Source organism: Ochlerotatus camptorhynchus, unplaced genomic scaffold (assembly GCF_037179485.1).
Source record: "Ochlerotatus camptorhynchus isolate MF236.1 unplaced genomic scaffold, CSIRO-AGI_Acam_v1.1 ptg000363l, whole genome shotgun sequence".
Lineage (NCBI taxonomy): Eukaryota > Metazoa > Arthropoda > Insecta > Diptera > Culicidae > Ochlerotatus > Ochlerotatus camptorhynchus.
This window is the reverse complement of record NW_027040851.1, coordinates 279,544-298,666: the sequence shown is the minus strand read 5'-3', so window position 1 is coordinate 298,666 and position 19,123 is coordinate 279,544. Positions and strand designations below refer to the sequence as shown.

General features: G+C 42.6%; 1 protein-coding gene across 1 annotated transcript; it reads left to right on the top strand.

Moving 5' to 3' along the window:
• Positions 1–275: 275 nt before the first annotated feature.
• On the top strand, positions 276–10,035 carry LOC135709760 (multidrug resistance-associated protein 1-like). The gene is made up of 4 exons (XM_065232145.1): positions 276–418; positions 477–713; positions 812–1,329; positions 6,470–10,035. Exons 1-4 carry the CDS (start codon positions 380–382, stop codon positions 9,852–9,854), a joined length of 4,179 nt encoding a protein of 1,392 aa, XP_065088217.1. The 5' UTR covers positions 276–379; the 3' UTR covers positions 9,855–10,035.
• The last annotated feature ends 9,088 nt before the right edge of the window (positions 10,036–19,123 follow it).

The window sequence follows — 19,123 nt, the reverse complement described above, 5'->3', positions numbered from 1 at the left end:
AGCCACGTCTTTTTTTCTATCACAGAAAACACGCATACTACGATACTTGGTTGAAAGACTGGGAGATTTTACCTACGTTAGTATGGGACTGCCATCCGTTTTTAGAATCTTGCTGTTTATCATTGCCTACTAGTATACATCCACTCGAGAAAGGAAAGACCACTGCTCATTCATGCTCTCTTTTCCCTCTCTCGCACTGCCTAAGATGATCCCAAACAAGAGTATAAATGAAGGCCAAGACTCTCGCCAGTGCCAGTCAGTCGGCGAGAGCATTACATTCGACGAGGTTGTGCCACACTGCGACACGATCGATAAGCGAATCAACGTGTTTATTAGATTTGAAATGAAACCAAACGGTGTAAACTAACGCAACGACACAATGGCACTTGAACGCTTTGCTGATGTCTTCCCCAGCCAGGTGAATGGAATTTGATTTATTTATTTTTGCTATTTTTATATCTGATTGATTTGCACAGGCAATCGCAGCATGTTACGTATATTTACCGCAACACTTGTTCTTGTGGGTATTACTACTGTCTGAGATCCGATACTACAAGCGGCATCCGTCAAACAAAAGACGTAAAAGTGCTTCAGAGTTGATGATTTTATCACTGAAAAGTATTCTGAACACTCTGCTGATAGTGCTGGCTGTTTCAAATTTCGGACGTCCAGTGACACCCTTTGTAGTGCGAATCTTCGAAGCACTATCTTATGTAGGTATATAAACACAAATTATCTCCGTTATCATCACGCTCGCCGGTAATTTACGATATCTCATTCTTACCACGCCGTTCCGTTTTCATCTTCGTAGTTTATCACGCTGGCATTACTACATCTCGGCGAGCAATACAATGTACGCGATCAGACGTTCCTGTTGTCATTTTGGACGTTGGATCTGTTGGTCAACTGTATACGTATTGTCGAACAGCTGACGCTCGGAAGCATGCTCTACTTGCTTGCGCTTGCGCTCCTGATTGCGTACTCGAGTATGACTAGCAGGGAGGAAAGTGTCAACAGAGTTGAACCGAATTTCATCCGATCTATGTGCTTCAGCTGGTTCAGCGAGGTAAGCCGGAATGTTCATCGATTGCATTTGGACGATCTTGGAGATCTGGATGCTGATTTGAGAGGAGAATACTTGATCAAGCACTTTACGGAAAAGATGACGACGAAAGGTCAGTACGAATCGCTTGCAACGATTGAAACGGAAATGCATCCAGAGATTAAGATGTGGAGTTTGCTGCGGCCATTCATTCGGGATTTGATGTATAGTGGCATAAATCGATTTGCCCTGACGGTGCTTTTCTTCATCTGCCCATTTCTACTCAGGTAATTATTTTCAACACAAAGGAGAAGGTGGATACGATAGAAACATGCAGAAGACTCAACTGCTGCGTTTTTCAATCTATTATTTATTATTTACGTGAAAACGGATTATTTTAGACATACAGTGTAGTGTACATGATTAGCTCGTTCTTTTAGTGGACCCTACATGATTGCTTTTATTGGCAATAATCGTATTGTCAATACATTCTATATTGAAGTCAATATATCAGTATTGACAATATTTCTACATTCACATCATCAATATTATGTTCAATAATTCCCCTTCGCGTCAATATATTGATACGTGTGGGGTTAGCTTTTGAACATAACTTCAAGATGATTAATCCACCTAGCAGGGAAATGGAATTTTAGTTTTTGAAAAACGAGATAGCAAGATAGTGTCTTTGGCAAAGTTTTGTATAATATTAAAATAAGCATGGAAGCAGTGGAAGACATCAACTCTCTATCTTTTACAGTTTTTGTCATATATATGGCTTTTGACTTCTATAAGTCAATGATTCACCAAGAGCTTTTCTAGTTTTAATTTCCCGTCATAAAAGAGAGAGCTCCGAGTAGTCTGTTATCCTAGCCCCTTTATTCATCACATTGACCAGAACGTTTCTCGTAGCGTGTTAATGCCTTCGATCCCAGGTTGTAGATAAACCGCTTCACGCATGCCAACTGTCGGCAGGCTGCGCCGAAGCTCGATCGACTATTGAGAATTTGCTTCTCGATTTCGTACGTCGTTACTGAAACGCTAACAGAAATGTTTAGGGATTGGAATCGCTTACGTACCTCTAGTGTAGCTTCATCTTCTGACATGACACTTCGTTTCCAGGTTGCGGAATCTTCCGCCAGCCACTTCGGTCCTGTCCACCACAGAGGATGATCGACTAGGTCTGTAGGAGATATCCCACGGGAAGCACAATCCGCCGGATTTTCAGTCGATGCAACATAATCCCAATGCTTACGTGGAAGAATCTAAAGTATCGAAGATGTTCTATTAGCCACGTAAGTGTTCCATTTACGCGGATGTCCTGACAGCCATTGCAGGACTATGGTCGAATCCGTCCAAGCGAACCGGTCTACCTTGAAGCGTTTAAGAGGTTCAGCAACTTGTTTCAGCAGCTTTGCAAGTTATTCAGCTGCGTTGAGCTCGAGACATGGTAGAGACACCTGACGTACAGGAGCAACCTTGGTTTTCGCTGCAAGTAGACTAACGTGAACCTCACCGTTGCGATCAACGGACCTGAGATACACGACCGCTGAGTACGCCTCCTCAGAAGCGTCAGAAAAGCTATGTAATTCGATGTGGTTGTCGTAATTCGTTGCCTATCTTGGAATCTTGATATTCTCCACGGTTTGCCTTAAAATCGACCCACATTTCTTCAACGACAGGAGGTAGTGGATCGTGCCAGTTTAGGTCGTACTACCAGCAATGTTGAAATAGAATTTTAGCTCGAACGATGACCGGCGCAAACCAACCGAATGGATCGAACAGCCTGGCGGAATCCGACAATAGCTGGTGCTTCGTATTGGGACCATCAATCTGCAGATTTACCTTGAGTGTGAAGATGTCCGGAATCCAATGAATTCCCAGGGCTTTCACCGAATTGCGTTCATCCGGAAACTGTATCTGTACTGCGGTAATGCTGACTTCAGGTAGCGACTTCAGAACCGCCGCCGAATTGGAACTCCATTTCCGTAATGTAAATCCAGCACTCTCTATGATTTCGTTGATCTCCTTGGTCAAACGAATGGCTTCTTCTTCGGATTTTGCTCCCGATGTAAGATCGTCGACGTATGTATTCTTCATGATCCGTTCAGCTGCTTCAGGATACTTCCCTTTGTATTCTTCCGCTGTCGTCTTGAGCGCCGCCATGGCCAGAAAAACAGAGTTCTTGAGTCCATATGTCACCGTGCGAAGCCGGAAGTGCTGTATCGGCTTGTCCGGCGAGCTTCTCCATACCACACGTAGGTAGTCTCGATCGTCATGGTGCGTAAGTACTTGACGGTACATTTTTACTGCGTCCGCCGTAAATACCACCTCGAAGAACCTGAACTCCATCATGATATCGAATATCTCAGTGTTAATGTTCGGGGCGTCCAGTAACAAATCATTCAGTGAGACTCCAGAAGTCGTGACACATGATGCATCGAACACAACTCGGAGTTTGGTCGTGGTGCTATCTTCCTTTACAACCCCATGATGCGGCAAATAATATGACTTCGTGCAATTAACCAGAATCTCTGTCTCCGGAATCAGCTCCATATGGCCCAAATCCTGATACTCTTGCATGCATGCAGCGTATCTCTCCTTGAAGCTGCTGTTGATCTCGAACTTCCATTCCATTGCGCGTTGCCTACGGACTGCTGCGGTCAGCGAATCTCCAAGTTGCTGCTTTGAATCGTTCATTGGCAATCGAACGATAGAGCGTCCATCTTTCGAGCGAGTGTGCGTCGAGTTGAAATGATCAACGACCCTTTGCTCCTCTTCTGTCCATTGCTTAACTTGACGAAGCTCCTGATCTTCCCAGAACAATCGCAGGGTGCGATCGATGTCGAAATCTTGGTGAAGATTGATTTCCGAGAGATGTGTGTGCATACACCATTGCTTCGAGATTCTTCCTGCAACCATCCACCCGAAGATAGAACGTTGTGCTACAGGAATACCGTTTGGATACTTGACCTGGCCGGATTGCAGTACGGACAGGAAGACATCCGATCCCAGTATGACCTCAACCGAGATAGGTTGATTGAAGTGGAGATCCGCCTGTTGCAGACCCTTCAAGTATGGCATGCTTACCACGTCGAAACGCTGGCACGGCAGGGTTGACGTGAGCCTTCTTGATACGCCTCAACCCAAGGCGGTTGGCACACGCTGTCGTGATGAGAGATGCCTGGGAACCACAACCGATTAGCATTCTTACGTCGTGTAGCTTCCCATCACCTCCTCGAAGTTTTGCCATCACCGTTGGTAGCAGTGCGAATGCAAACGGTCCGTGGTTTTCGACCACCGTCTGCGGCTACGTTGGTAGAGAACGATGCGACCTCCAATTCTTCCTTGACCATCTTCCTGCTTTTCATTCGGTTTCTTGACTTCCCGCTGGCATAGCATTGTATGGTGCCGTTGGTTGCACTGTGAAGTGCGACGTACCGACTTCGACTGACACCGCTCCGCTGTGTGGGATGGACGCAGGCAATTAAAGCACAGTTTTGACTTAAGTGCCAATTCCCTACGCGCCACCACATCCATGGCCTTGAATTGTTCGCAGTGGTAAGTTGGGTGATCCATGCTGCACTTCGCACACGACACATGTGCAGCACCAGCATGAAAGGCTTGAAACTTCATGTCGGCTCCAGTTGCCTTCGAAATCTCCTTCTTCGCAGGTTCTCCCAGCTTCCTATAAAACGCCGAACAAGTTTCCAGAGCATCGCAGCGTTTTTACAGGAACTCGATGAAATCTGCGAACTTCGGATTTTCTTCGAAGTTCGCGTCTCTCGGTCCACCTTCTCAGCGCGTGAGCGCGTCTCTCGGTCCACCTTCTCAAGCAGCAGATGGATGAGCCAAGGATGCCGTGTTTCGTACTCGTTTCCAAGAGCTTTTAGCTGTCGCCACCAGTTTCTTCAATCCGCTTGCGTTGGCTGATCAACGAACTCACGAACGAGGGCAAACACCATGTATTTTTTTTTTCTTATCGAAGTGCGTCACGAGTGTTTCCCACGCTTCGTTGTAGTTTGCGTCGCTGATTGGGAAGGAATTCACCATCCGCTTTGCTTCACCGTCCAAATAGGAAAACAAATACTGCATCTTGACGGAAGCTTTCAGATCCTGCCTGTTGTGGATTATGCTGACAAACAAATCCTTAAACGAATTCCACGCCGTTCGCTCTCCTCGGAAAACGGGAATGTTTAGTTGCGGTAGTTTCACATTCACTTGGGGTTCCTGATTCCACACCTGACCGCCCGCTGCCGGCTGCTGCGGTGGCCTGCTGCGTTTCCAAAAGTGCCTTGATTGCATCCCGCAGATCACTAGGCGACTTATTCCTTTCACTGTGTTGGGACATCTGGTCTTCATTTTCCCGCAGGTAACCCGTGTACAGGTCTTTTACTTGAAAATAGGCCTCATCAAATCGGAGCCGGTGGTTGAACACCGATGCGACATCCTCCAGATTCGCAATGTTCTCCTCAATCATCGTTTGAACGGCTTCGAAATTTTCTGCAAGTTCGGTGAGCTTCTCCCGACGTTCATGCACTTCCCCGTACGATAGGTTCTGGGTGTGAAGCGATTGCGCGACGGACAGCTCCCACTTTATTTTCGCGAACATAACCTCTCGCTTCGACAAAAACTTTTGCATATCCGGCGGATCCATCCTCCGGTTCGAAGGACCAAAAAACTATGTACGAACCGAAACGAAAGGTCGAGACGAACCTGGACTAAAAATTGAAACCCGAGAACACGTTTTTCGGGACGGCGGAATTTTCTATCGGTTGCAACAAATAAAATGTGCAGACAAACTTGTCTTAACGTGTTTATATTTCGACTGTTCGAATACAAGTGTTTTGTTTGTTTTCTCTTCGCTTTGCGCTGGCAGATTTTTGGCGCCAGCAAGGTAAGGTAGTATTGTAGGTACGCTGATTGCTCGGGAGGTAGGGATGTCGTCATAAAATCCTCAAACAACTATCTATATGCAATTTTCACTATCAACTCAATACTTTCATCTACTCCATCTATCGTATAAAAATTACCACTACAGTTTGTTATTTGAAATTAGCATCTTCAACTATGTAAATCGTTGACTTCTCGCAGAAGTAATACTAAACATATAGTCAAAGTAATTCAATTGCAGTAATATACAATAATTTAATGTACATTAATCCAAATAATTTATGTTGATATTATAATTCTATTAAAACATAAACAAATAACATGAAATCAATACTTGACGAAAATAATTACTATAGTTCTAAGAACACTCATAATTCTAATTCTCAAAAACTAAGAGCTGTTTCAAAGATTCGGGATGCAGCACCTTGCACTTGACGGCCTCGTTGTTTGACGCTATTGTTTCTTATTGATCCATTTTAATTCCTTAGTCAGCCCCAATTCAATAACCATTAACAAATTTTCCCTCCCTTCCAGACAAATTCTTCGCAGCGATCTCCAACCAAACACAACTGACAGCCATTTCTACGTGATTAGTATCTTCATTGTCTCGTTGGTTATCGCCGCCTTGAATGGACAGTATCTGTACGACACCCAGAAGATCGGCCTTAAAATCAAATCCATTCTGATGATCTTAATCTACCACAAGTCGTTGAAACTGAAGACCCCAAGTGGCACAGACATCACCCTTCTGACGCTCGATTCATCCAGATTCGTTGATTTATTGCCAAACTTGCATCTGATCTGGTCGGGTCCGTTAATCATCGTTATCTCCATCGTTGGATTGTTAACCATCTTGGGAAGATCAGCTTGGATCGGAGTCGCGGTGATGACCGCTACCATCTATCTTACCAAATTGATCACCAACAAGTTGCAACTTCTCCAAAAAGAGCTCATGAATCGCAAAGATTCTCGGATCTCCAGCACCAACGAAACAGTTGGAATGATGAAGCAAATCAAATTTTTCTGCTGGGAAGACTTCTTTCAAAGTCGAATACTCCAATATCGACAAAACGAGCTCCAGATCCTGAAAAAAATCATCTACTGGGATGCACCAAAGTACCTGCTGGGGGTGATATCTCCATTCCTGGTGTCACTTTCTACGTTCGGATTGATGATCCTGATTGGTGATTCCAATATGCTCACCCTCGAGGCTGTATTCGTATCGATAGCTCTGTTCAACATCCTCAAATATCCGTTATCGGTTCTTCCGACCCTATCGTCGACATGGACGTCCACCCGTGCATCCGTGGATAGGATAAACCAATTCCTCAAAGCAGACCAGATTCAACAGCTTCCAAACCTTAAGCAAACCAACCAAACCACAGTACGAACACGGCATATCTCGGAAACATTTGAAGAGGTATTGGTGGCCTGCCAAAGGGCATTCGATCCTTCGATGGTATCCGTTAAAAATCTGACCCTGCATCACGAAGGGTCTATAATTTTGGAGAAAGTAGATTTGCAAGTTATAGACGGATCATTCGTCGCAATTACGGGTCCAGTTGGATGTGGTAAATCTTCGCTGCTAGCAGCGATTCTTGGAGAATTGGGTCACACTGCTGGCGAGGTCAACACAAGGGGATATATAGCATACGTTTCACAAGAACCTTGGATCCTGCATCGCTCAATCAAAGATAACGTTCTGTTCGGTAAGCCACTGGATCAAGCGTTTTACGAAAAAGTCATTCAGGCTTGTGCTTTGCGTTCAGATTTGGAAACATTTCCAAATGGAGATGAAACAATTATAGGGGAGAAGGGAGCGACTGTATCCGGAGGACAGAAACAGAGAATTGCTCTGGCAAGGGCTATTTACCAGAATGCTGATCTGTACCTACTGGATGATCCTCTTAGCTCTGTCGACGGAGAAGTGTCCGATTACATTTACTCAAAGGTGTTCGATAGAGAAGGATTGCTTAGTAAAAAGACTGTCGTAATGATTACTCAAGATCATGGTCATTTTAAGCATGCAGACTGCATCGTAGAGATGGCGAAAGGTCGAATCACTGAACGCCACACATTTGAATCTTTCAAAGCTATGCATCCTGATGTGGAAAATGCCAAAAGAAATGGCACGAGGATCGATGATTGCATCAGTGCGCATGGCATAGATAACCCTCAACCAGCACAAGCACCAATCTCAAGAGATACTACACACAAAGTCTCGCCCAAAGTGTATCTGAAGTACCTAATTATGCTGGGAGCGATTCCCATAGCATTGATCTTGATATGTAACATTTCCATACCAATCTGTGATATTTACTCAACCATTTGGCTGGCAAAATGGTCTCTCATCAATCACCAATCCGCCACTTTCGAAGATCACAACTACCTTGTAGGGTATTCATTGTTTATCTTAGTTTTGATCGCTCTTCTGTGCCTCAACAATGCCGTGATCACGCTCAAGGGAATTTCAGTTGCCAGACAAGTTCACAATAAACTTTTGCACAACACTATCCACCAGCAGATGATCTTTTTCGACAACAAAAGCTCCGGCCAAATCATGAACCGCTTCTCCAGTGACCTTGATGTCGTTGATTCTCGAATATCACTTCACATCCGAGATTTCCTCGCAAATTTCACCGGCGTCATTTCCATACTGATTCTGTTCTGTTTCAACACCTCCTTCTACATTGCGATCGTTCTGGCCGTGATCGTTATCGCGTACTATACCCTACTGTTCTACCACCTAGAAACATCCCGCCACCTGAAGCGCATGGAAGCTCGCAGCAAAGCACCGATCATACTCCACTTCAACGAGTCACGCGAAGGTCGCTCGACGATCCGCGCCTTTCGTCGAGAGGATCAGTTCTTCAGAGAATTTCTTACGATCCTCGATCGTCATCAGCACTACTCGTACCTGTATCTGGCTTCCAGCAGGTGGCTGGGTATCCGGTTGGAGATCATCGGTGCGATCGTCATCTACTTTGTAACGATGCTAGCCGTTCACAACCAGGACACGATCGGTGCATCCAGTGTGGGTGTCAGCATAAGCTATGCACTACGATTGATCCCATTGCTAAACGCTTTGATCCGGATGACAGCCTTGCTGGAGGAAAATGCAACTTCTTTGGAGAGGATCGATAACTATTTGAGCGAAAAGAATGAGCTGTCAATCGTGCAAAATCAGAATCACCATTCACAAGGATGGCCAAATCAGGGAAAGATCACATTTGATGGTTTCAGTATGGAGTATGGCGAGCACATTGTTGCATTGAAGGATATAACACTTACAATTAATGAACAGGAGAAGATCGGGATCATTGGCAGGACAGGAGCTGGGAAATCCAGTCTGATCAGTGCATTATTCCGATTATATCCAACGCACACCAAAGGAATGATCGTGATCGACGGAATCAGCATAGATAACATCTCCATCAGGAAGCTAAGACGTAGTCTTACGATCATTCCACAGAGTCCTTTGTTATTTTCCGGAACCATCCGGGAGAATCTAGATCCATGCAAAGAGCAACCCAACGATTCGGAACTTTGGAATGCTTTAGATTCCTGTAACATGAAACAGCTAGTCAGGTCCCTGCCGAATCGACTGGACACGGTGATTGACGAACGAGGAGCAAACCTCTCCGTAGGACAGAAACAACTCCTCTGCTTAGCGAGAGGTATTCTTCGGAAATCGAAGATCGTGATACTGGACGAGGCAACCTCTACAATGGATGCGGAAACGGAGAGAACCATTCAGCAGGTGTTCTTCAGCGCATTTCGAGACTGTACTGTTCTGATGATCGCCCATCGAATAAACACTATTCAACAGGTCGACCGAGTTCTGTGCCTGCGACAAGGTCGGGTGGTGAAGTTTGACGAACGCAATCGCGTTGACGATCAGGATCTGATGGAGCTTTGAAATGTACTTACGAGGTTTAGTGAACTGATGATTTTGCTTATTGGGCGATAGATAAATTTAATTATATTAGTATTTTACACACCCTATGCCATTAATATGAAAACCTACGCTTAATTTGTTATAATCATCATGGCTTTGGGGGTTGTGCGCAGACAAGAATGTACGGTCCGATTATATTCGGTTGCCGACAGTTTTACAAAAATAACTGGCTTTTATGGAAAAAATAACACCTATTTTAAACATAGATGCAACCATTTTTTATCCCTGGAGATTGAAGGTGATAGCCCTAATGTACATCCAACGACCCATTGTAAGAATGCCTGTTCATACACGTACATTCGCAGGTCGTCTTCATATACGATAAGACCCGCATAAACACATCGATACATCAATTGGATACATGTAATGCATTCACACTTCCAGAATAAAAAAAATATATATATATTATGGCACGAATTTAGTATAATTTTTTTTTGTATAAATATGAGCAACAATAAACAAAAATGTAATACGATCTCACCAACTTTTACTGATTCTTTACTTTTCTGCCCAATTTTCGTGCCTATTTGCGAACTTGTTGTCCTTCTCTGCATCTCTTCTGAAAGTCTCCAATGTTATTTCTGACGTGTTCCATTATCTTTGTATGATGATCTTGAGTTCCTAGTGTCGTTACCGAACCGAGGTTTCCAGCCTCGGTCACGGCTACACGAATCTCGGCTGCTAAGCTTCCACTGCTACTGCTGCTGTTCCTGCTGCTGCTGCTACTACTGCTATTGTTGCTACTGCTGCTGCTGCTCATCCGTCGCTTTCAAAGTTCGTCACAAGAATGCCTTTTGCGAGCTTAGCTAGCCCCTAGGGGCATCCCAGTCTAAACTTTGTATTTCTATCGATATATCTATAGATACCTGGGAATATTTATGTATACTTAAGAAATACTTAAGAAATATCTAGTGATGGGTTGTTTGCTCGGTTGCTATAGTCTATAGACAAATTTCATTTGTTTGTTTATCTGACGTTTGGATTCAAATCTTATCTGATTTTGTGTACATTTAACATATATTATATTATTATTATTTAGCTTTATTTAGGAGGCTTTCAGCCTTAGGCTGGTTCGCCTCCAAACCATATATTATATTGTTACCGAACGGTAACAGTTTTTTGTTGCGTAGAATTTTAAAAAGATAGGAAAAGAAACAGTGTTCAGTTTGCTCAGAAATTTAATGGTCAATGTTTAGTCGATAGCCAGTCATCTATACGTTTCGTGACGGGTTGCGATTGGAATTCCATAATGTAGAGGGCTACGATGGAACAGCGGATAGAGCAAATTGCATAACGAAAGGGAGTTGTTGGGTGGTGGATGAGCTACGATGAAGAGGCGAGAAGGTCAGTGAGTCTATAGCTGTGGAACAGTGTAGATCTGGTGAAATTTGGATAGGATTCAGAGACGTGAGGCACGTTGTTAGAGTGCACTTTAGGAAGGTCGTTAGAGTGCAATTTTGGAAGCGGTGATACTGTACCTTTCGGAGACTGAGATTTCAACCTCTGGGACAGCTAACGTCCGTGGTCTCCCAGGATCTGGGATTTGTCAAGCTTCTCATAATTCCGAAAACTCTCCCTACCTCGCCAACGCCCGGAGACCCGGGAGCAAAAGAGGTCTTTGGTGCCCACCCCAAGAACAGCAGTCAGAAATGTAGTCACGTCCCCTTCAGGAACGGCGCAGAAGCTTCCGGTGTTAAACAGTTGTGAGTTTCAATATTAATAGAATTAACTACACGCCACTGACTGTATTGTTGATCCAGTCTCAAGAGGAAGCTATACTGATGGCCATTGGAACATTTCGACTATTGCTCGATTAAATGTATCGTTCAAAATACAGACCTGAAAATGAGTATCGTGTTATAAGTATAGTTTTCACGGTGGTTTTCACCGAGGTTTTAATCCACTTGGATCTTGATCTTTGGAAAATGACTACGGACATTAAAGCTGATGGGAGCTGAATCGGAACTTTTGGCATCCGGAGAGCCGAGTCTCATAGCTTCCGTAGCGTTATGGGATGCATAAATGAACAACATTCCCATGGATTTCGCCCCATACGATGCCCTTCTACTTGAAGCTCGTAAAGGTCACCAAGTTGGACAAGTTCAAATCGAAAAATCGGTTCAGAACAAAATTTAGAACGGTTATTAACATTGACTATCATAATATTCAATTCACCTGATATTTTTCTTACAGACGCTTACTTGGAACATTTCCATGTTGACATTATGGTCCTACAGGTTTAGTTTGAAGAAAATCTATTATTTCACCCTAAACAAAGAAATAGAGTTGGAACCATTGAGTTGGAAAGCATGCATTAAGTACTCCTCGCAAAAATTAGAGAAAATGTACCCCCCCCCCCCCTTCCCATTCGTCACGTTGTTCCAAAACCTAATGTTAAATTTGTAGTAGTCTTGAGAATAAACAGTTTCATTGTGTTCAGTTTTTATTTCATAATCTATACAGTCAACAACAACATACATTCTTCCACAAATATGGAACAGTTCCATATGATGAACACACTAGACTGACTGTACAGTAATTAAATGTTTTCTAATTGTAGGGGACTGTGCACATTTAAGGCTTTTTGGTTCCACAATCGTCTTCTAGGATCCTGATGTTGGAGATAACGGATCAACAAGACTTGGTGTCCTTTATTTTCACATTTTAGATCACTGAAAAACATACATTTTGTTATATCCTTTCGTAGGCAGATTTGAAATACGTACCTCTTACAATGAATGCACACTTCATTTCAAATAAACTCATTATATACTCTAAAAAATTATCATATCACGCGAAAAAAAATATCGAAATGATGGAGCGGAAAGCAAAAAACACAGCACTAACAACCGGTCATAAAACAAATGTTACTACGATAAAAATAAAACCTAGAATTAAAATACTTTAAAATACTTAGCAATACTTACGAGATATTTAAAAATATTTAATTAATATTGGACCTAAAGTTTAGAGTGGGATGCCCCTAGGGTAGCCCATATTTATACCCAAAGAATGTTCCCTCTTTTACACAGTACTGCTAGCTGTCTCGGGATTAGTCATCACAAAGCAAAGATTGTTAGATTTTATTCACATCACGCTAATTTGGGTTTACTCAAATTAAGCGTTTCATTACATGACTTAATTTTCATTTTTTTTTAATCATTGTTATTTCACACCAACTCTATCCACCACACCTAGTTGAAACCATAACATCAGTGAGGAAAATAGATAATGCTCATCTCTGGGTATTTTCTTAACGAGTATCACTCCATTGTCGTATCGCATGTGCTCCATTTTGCTGCTCTTATTTCACTTTTACCATGTGGAATCCATGGTACCGGAAAATTTATAGATATATACATTATTAGCAATGCTGTGATAAAACCACAACGGCCATTCAAAATGGTTCAACGGATGTGAAATGAGGGAACATTTAAATTTAACACGATTTAAAGTATTGCAATGTAACAATTTTTCGATTAAAAATTAACACATTTTTCAATATGTTATCTCAACTAATTTCTGGAAGCAGTTTCTTTTTTTTCTCTCTGTTTGGAACATAATACCACTGCTAACAGAAATTTGATCAATTGTACATTGACAGCTCATCATCATTTGTTATTAAACAAAGGTATAGTCGATAGCTACACGCTGATGTTTTTTTTCGGTATACGGCGGTGTAGCACCGGTGTAGCTACACCGCAAAAATGAAAACGACATGAGACACACTCTGGCAGCACTTGGAGTCAATAACTGCACTTTTACATTCGCGAAAACACATTTTTTGCCTGCTTTCATATGCTGGGAGGCATCGCGCTACAGAAAAAAAACACGACAGCACACGCGGCAACACACTGCTACGGACGGAACTCGGTTATATTATGACACGGTTCTACTCGGCACATGGTCACTATCACTTCACTTCTCTTATTAGGAAAATATTTGGCTGCCGTTAATAAACATTACTCAATTACATATAAATTGTCGAAATAAGCGAAATAAACTGACAGCGAAAAAAATAAAATTTTCTACTTGCACCCAGAGCCTTCTTGGTTTTTTCTGTCAGTCAAAATTAGATTCTTTAGCCACAAAAATAAGCAATGACGTCGATAATGACTATGCATCAGAATCCTGTTAACCACTTCACACTAGGGAACAACGAATAGAAATCACATAGATGAAGACTTACTAACTCATTTTTTTTCCATGTCTCAATTTCATCCTGGTGGACCGCCGAGTATTTCCACTATCTACAAAGCATAAAAAGTAACAAGGACTAAGATGCGTTCCTTTGATTACTGAAAAATCCTGCTCCCCTAAATTGAAGCAGTCAGGACAAGGATTGGGTACATAAGGTAACGTATCACGAAAAGATGATCTACTCACGTTACGGGACAAGCATTTACTTCTGTTCAATATAAATAGTATCAATGTTCCGATACATCGTATCTTCAAGTGATCTCGCAAGCACCGAAATATGAAACGCAGCTTTTAAAGTGAAGTTAACATAACAATGTGCAGTGTCATCACTTACTCACACATAAAATCTGCCTCGAGCAAGCTTCACATCAATAACTCAACTTTTGCAGATGAGCAGTTTGGATTTCACCATGGGCTGAAGACTGCTTTTCTAGACATAGATTGTATTGATTGTAATTGTATGTCGAGTGACAGAGGCGTGCTGGAGAAGTTAGGAGAGACTAACCGGAAACCATCGAAAGTCATGTTGCCTGGAGGTTGGGTTCGAGCACGCTCTAGGAATGGCGTGGTTGCAAGAAGAAGGTGTTTTCGCATTCTCACTGCAATTCTCGAGAAAGAGAAATACTACGAGTGGTCATGAGCATATATGATCCACTAGGGCTAGTGGCTTCGTTCGTAGTCCACGGGAAGATCCTTACCCAGGATGGTTCGCCAAACATCACATGACGCTGACTGGGACGACCAGATTCCGGAAGAGATCGCAAAGCGTTGGATGTAATGGCTTGTAGTACTGAAGGAGATGAATGGATTACGGATACCGCGTTTCTATTTCTCGGAATACGATACTGAAAACTACAAATCCCTAGAGCTGCACGTATTCGTAGATGCCAGCGCTCAAACTTTCGCGGCTGTAGGATACTTCCGCATCGTTGACAAAGGACGGATCAGGGTCGCACTGGTTTCATCGAAAACCAAAGTTGCACCTCTTCGAGAACTTTCGATACCGAGATTGGAATTGATGACTGCGTTGCTGGGAGCTCGCTTGCGGAGAATAATAGAACGAAATCACATGCTGAAGATCAAAACACTCATCGACTGTCTGTTCATGGATAAAATCCGATGTGCGTAGGTATCACCAATTTGCGGCCTTCAGAGTCGACGTTTATCGAGTTTATCGAGCGTCGATGAGCGGAGATGGATTTAAACCAAGGTCAACGTAGACAGCTGATGATTCCAGGGACCTGAATTTATGTATGAGCGTGATGCAGGATGGTCGATGGATCCCGGCAGTGGACGCAGAGAGGTTTCCAAATTTGAACGATTAGTGCACTGTATGGCATACGTTTATCATTTCATCAACATCCTGCGTATCCCAAGCACGGTTAAAATGACTAGCGAGGAGTTACACATGGCGGAAAGAATTTTGTAGTGTATTGTATAATCCGAAGCGTTTCCTGAGGAGATGATAATTTTTAAGCAGAAGCGGGATGACAAAAGTCTGTTGGGAAGCAACTGGATGCATGAAGCAGTATTATGAAATTAACACCGTTCGCCGACAAATACGGAGTGGAAGTCGTGCTGTAGCAGTGCAAATATTATCCTTCGCTGCAAAGTTTCTTATTATTCTACCCAGGAATCATCGCATTAGGGATTTTCTATTGGACTATTACCATCGGAAATACGGACACGCAAATAACGAAACGGTAGTCAACGAGGTGCGTCAATAATTCCATGTATTTAAATGGAGGGTTCAGCTGCGACTAATCAGGAAACTTTGTATGTGGTGTAACGTGTACAAAGCGACGCCCGTCATTCCGAAAATAAGACCGCTAATGGCGATACGATTAGAACCATTCGTGCGGCCTGTTACATATGTAGGCCTGGACATCTTCGGCCCGTATTTGATCAGGATTGGATGGAGTGCGGTGAAACGATGGGTTTGCCTGTTTACATGTCTCACCGTTCGGGCTATTCATCTTGAGGTTGTCGCCAGTCTATCCACGGTCTCCTGTAAAAGGCGATAAGACGATTCATTGCCGGGCGTGGCTCTCCCCAAGAAATCTACTCCGACAACGGAACTAACTTTGTTGGAGCGAGTCGGGAACTAGTGGATGAAGTCAAGAAGGTCAAATTGAGCAGCACTTTCACCAATGCGGAAACTCAGTGGCGGTTCAACGGTCAATCGGACATCGGAATGAACTCTTTCCAGGGGACGGTTCGCTCGTCATGACTGCTGTTAAAATGGATCCCTGCACTGCTTTCTTTTACACACGTATCACAAAAACCGATGTCCTTTAGTTTCCCTTTGATACCAGAACCATTTCATGCTTGACTAGATTGCTCATTGCTTGCTGGCTCGCGTGACCTAGACGAAGGTGCAAAATAGATCTTACCTCCGCCGCACCCAGGTTGATTTATGGTGAAACAGGATCCGCAACCAGCTCGAGCTCATAAAGATTACCCCTCAGATACACTGCTGCTATGACTTGGCCTTCATGCTTCAAAATCGTTTTATCTCTTCCATTCTGTTTCGTCAACTAAGTTAGAGTTGCTGATCCCTGACTCGGATAACTTCTTCACTGAAAGCAAGTTTCTATGCATGTCTAGAAGGTAGACTACATTTTTCATATCGAATCGCACTCCAGCCTTGATAACGCTTCGAATTTCTCCTTCATATTCACCGACCACCGATCACCGACGCCATCCTTTGCGGCATCCACTATAAATGGCTCATTCATCTTCCTTAGCGACTGTAGACACTGTTTACAATTCACTAAGTGGCCACTGCGACCCGAGTTCACATAGAATAATAATTCCTTGGACTTCTTCATGGATGTTGTTTTTTTTTTTTTTTTTTTTTCTTTATTTAAGAGATGGATGTTGTTCCGTTGACCATTAACGAGACCATCTTAGATTGACACGCTGAATTCGGTTCACCATGAATTCGGTATGTGCCCGACCATGCCACACCGGTTTGAGCTGATGAATTCCAGAAGTCTCCTTCATCGTGGTGACCATAATCTGAAGAGATTCGGTCTTTCTGGAACTCAAAGAAACGATACAGAAACTTAACGAACAGGAACAGTTTTATTAAAGCAAAGGGAATACACGTCTACACTTCTTGAGGGCTTGTTGATGTGTGGCAAATAAGTTGCTAATGTTGGCTTCTTAAATAAAACAGCAAAACAGCTTATCTTCCAGTTAATTCCACTTAATTAATTTTGGTGTCCATAACAGATACGTATTTTGACTATAATGTGCAGTCTTCATCAGTGTCATTCCAACTAAAGAACTTTTCAAAACTTAACCCCCTTATGTACTCATCCCTTAGGTCAAAATGTCAAGATCACAGGTATAAAAATGAAACTACAATGTGTAGAATCTGAACCAACCTAACTAAAAACCAAAGGAAAAAAATCGACACAAATCTCTAATAAGCAAAATCGCTTCTTACTTGATCACAGGCTTCTTCGATTACACTAACTTTTTGAAATCTGCACCAAATAATTTGCAAGTAGGTGAATTTTTGACTATTTGCGATTTTATTTCGAAAACTACAGATTTGTGTTAAAGAATGAAGTTCAATCACATATAAACAGATTTATCTCTTCATTGTGTATCTTGGTTTACGCATTTAACGGTTGATTTGAATATTATCAGTTCCACGAACTAATCGCCGCAGCGCTGGCATCAGAGATCGACGATTGACGTTTCTATACAGTCTATAGAAATTTTATGCAATATTGTTTGCGAGCTAGAGAGGAAGCTTGTTTTCCGCGAGAAGCCCGAGAGATTTCGTTACTGAGGTCCTATGTTTTGAGATACGATGATTTCAAGAAAAACTTTTTCAAAGACGTAACTGCATGTCTGTGGTTCAATCTTATCAGTGGAATGTGCAGCAAGCTATCATTCACCCATTTTATATATATTTTAAAGAAAATATGCAGTTAAACATTTAAGTTTTATAATAATTACTGAAGAGTTAAGGCTTGACTGAGTGGCTGTAAAATTGTTTATTTCTAAACTGATTACTTATTAACGCATTAACTAAAATAATACAAACAATAAGATTTATTTCATGTCCGATGGTAGTGAAAATTCCCCCCTTTCCGATAAAATAGGGCTCTAAACAGCAGACATAGGGGAAATGGATATAATGTCGGCCTAAATGCCACTAATTTGGGCCCATACATAACTTCAGCAATCGACTCAATTTTCAATAGCGGCCAAAAATATCCATTAGTACCGTCCCAATGACGCGTTCATCTAGATAAAATTGATAAATAGCAGATATTTAGCGATGGGGCCAATCTTGGATCAATAGGCCAACATTAGAGCCATTTCTCCTATGACAGCTCGTAACTAAATTTAACCATCCTAATGCTTTAGGAAAAAGTGCATTACCGGATCAAAAAAGACCCAAACTGCAACTCGCTCCCAAAAATCGATTTTGAACTGATTCTTGATCTTTTGGCCTCAAATAAAAGAGTAAGGTTCCTAGAATGGCATCATGTCCAGGATTTTTCCAATTTGTCCATTTAGGCTTCCTGGCACCGGTTGCGATAAAGCACAAAAGGATACATCCAAAACCTCATGTACTGACTGGTACTGTCCGACGGTTCAAAATGTATGATGTTTCATTCAGAAGTAAATAGACATCACGGTATATGGGGCTTAGTAAGTGCCCCACGAAATAGGTTCCGGGTATCCGGATGTAGCCAGACCCTTCTGCTGGTACATACATACATACATACAGTTATTTGTACAACATCACATTTAAGATAAGACATAATCAACAATAGTACACCACAATACTCGGTTTGCGGCTGCCGCTCTCCATCCTCGGTCATGCCCAATGCTCGCTAGATCACGCTCTACCTGGTCCGCCCATCGTGCTCTCTGCGCTCCACGCCTTCTTGTGCCAACCGGATCAGTAGCGAACACCAACTTTGTAGAGTTGTTGTCCGGCATTCTTGCAACATGCCCTGCCCACCGCATCCTTCCGGCTTTGGCCACCTTCTGAATGCTTG

What these genes read in the sequence shown, in the direction of transcription:
- LOC135709760 (XM_065232145.1), top strand. Translation starts at nt 380, where the DNA reads ATGGCACTTGAACGCTTTGCTGATGTCTTCCCCAGCCAG. An exon ending in CTGATGTCTTCCCCAGCCAG is followed by an intron (nt 419 to 476) that starts GTGAATGGAATT and finishes TGATTTGCACAG; the next exon opens with GCAATCGCAGCATGTTACGT. An exon ending in ATCTGCCCATTTCTACTCAG is followed by an intron (nt 1,330 to 6,469) that starts GTAATTATTTTC and finishes CCTCCCTTCCAG; the next exon opens with ACAAATTCTTCGCAGCGATC.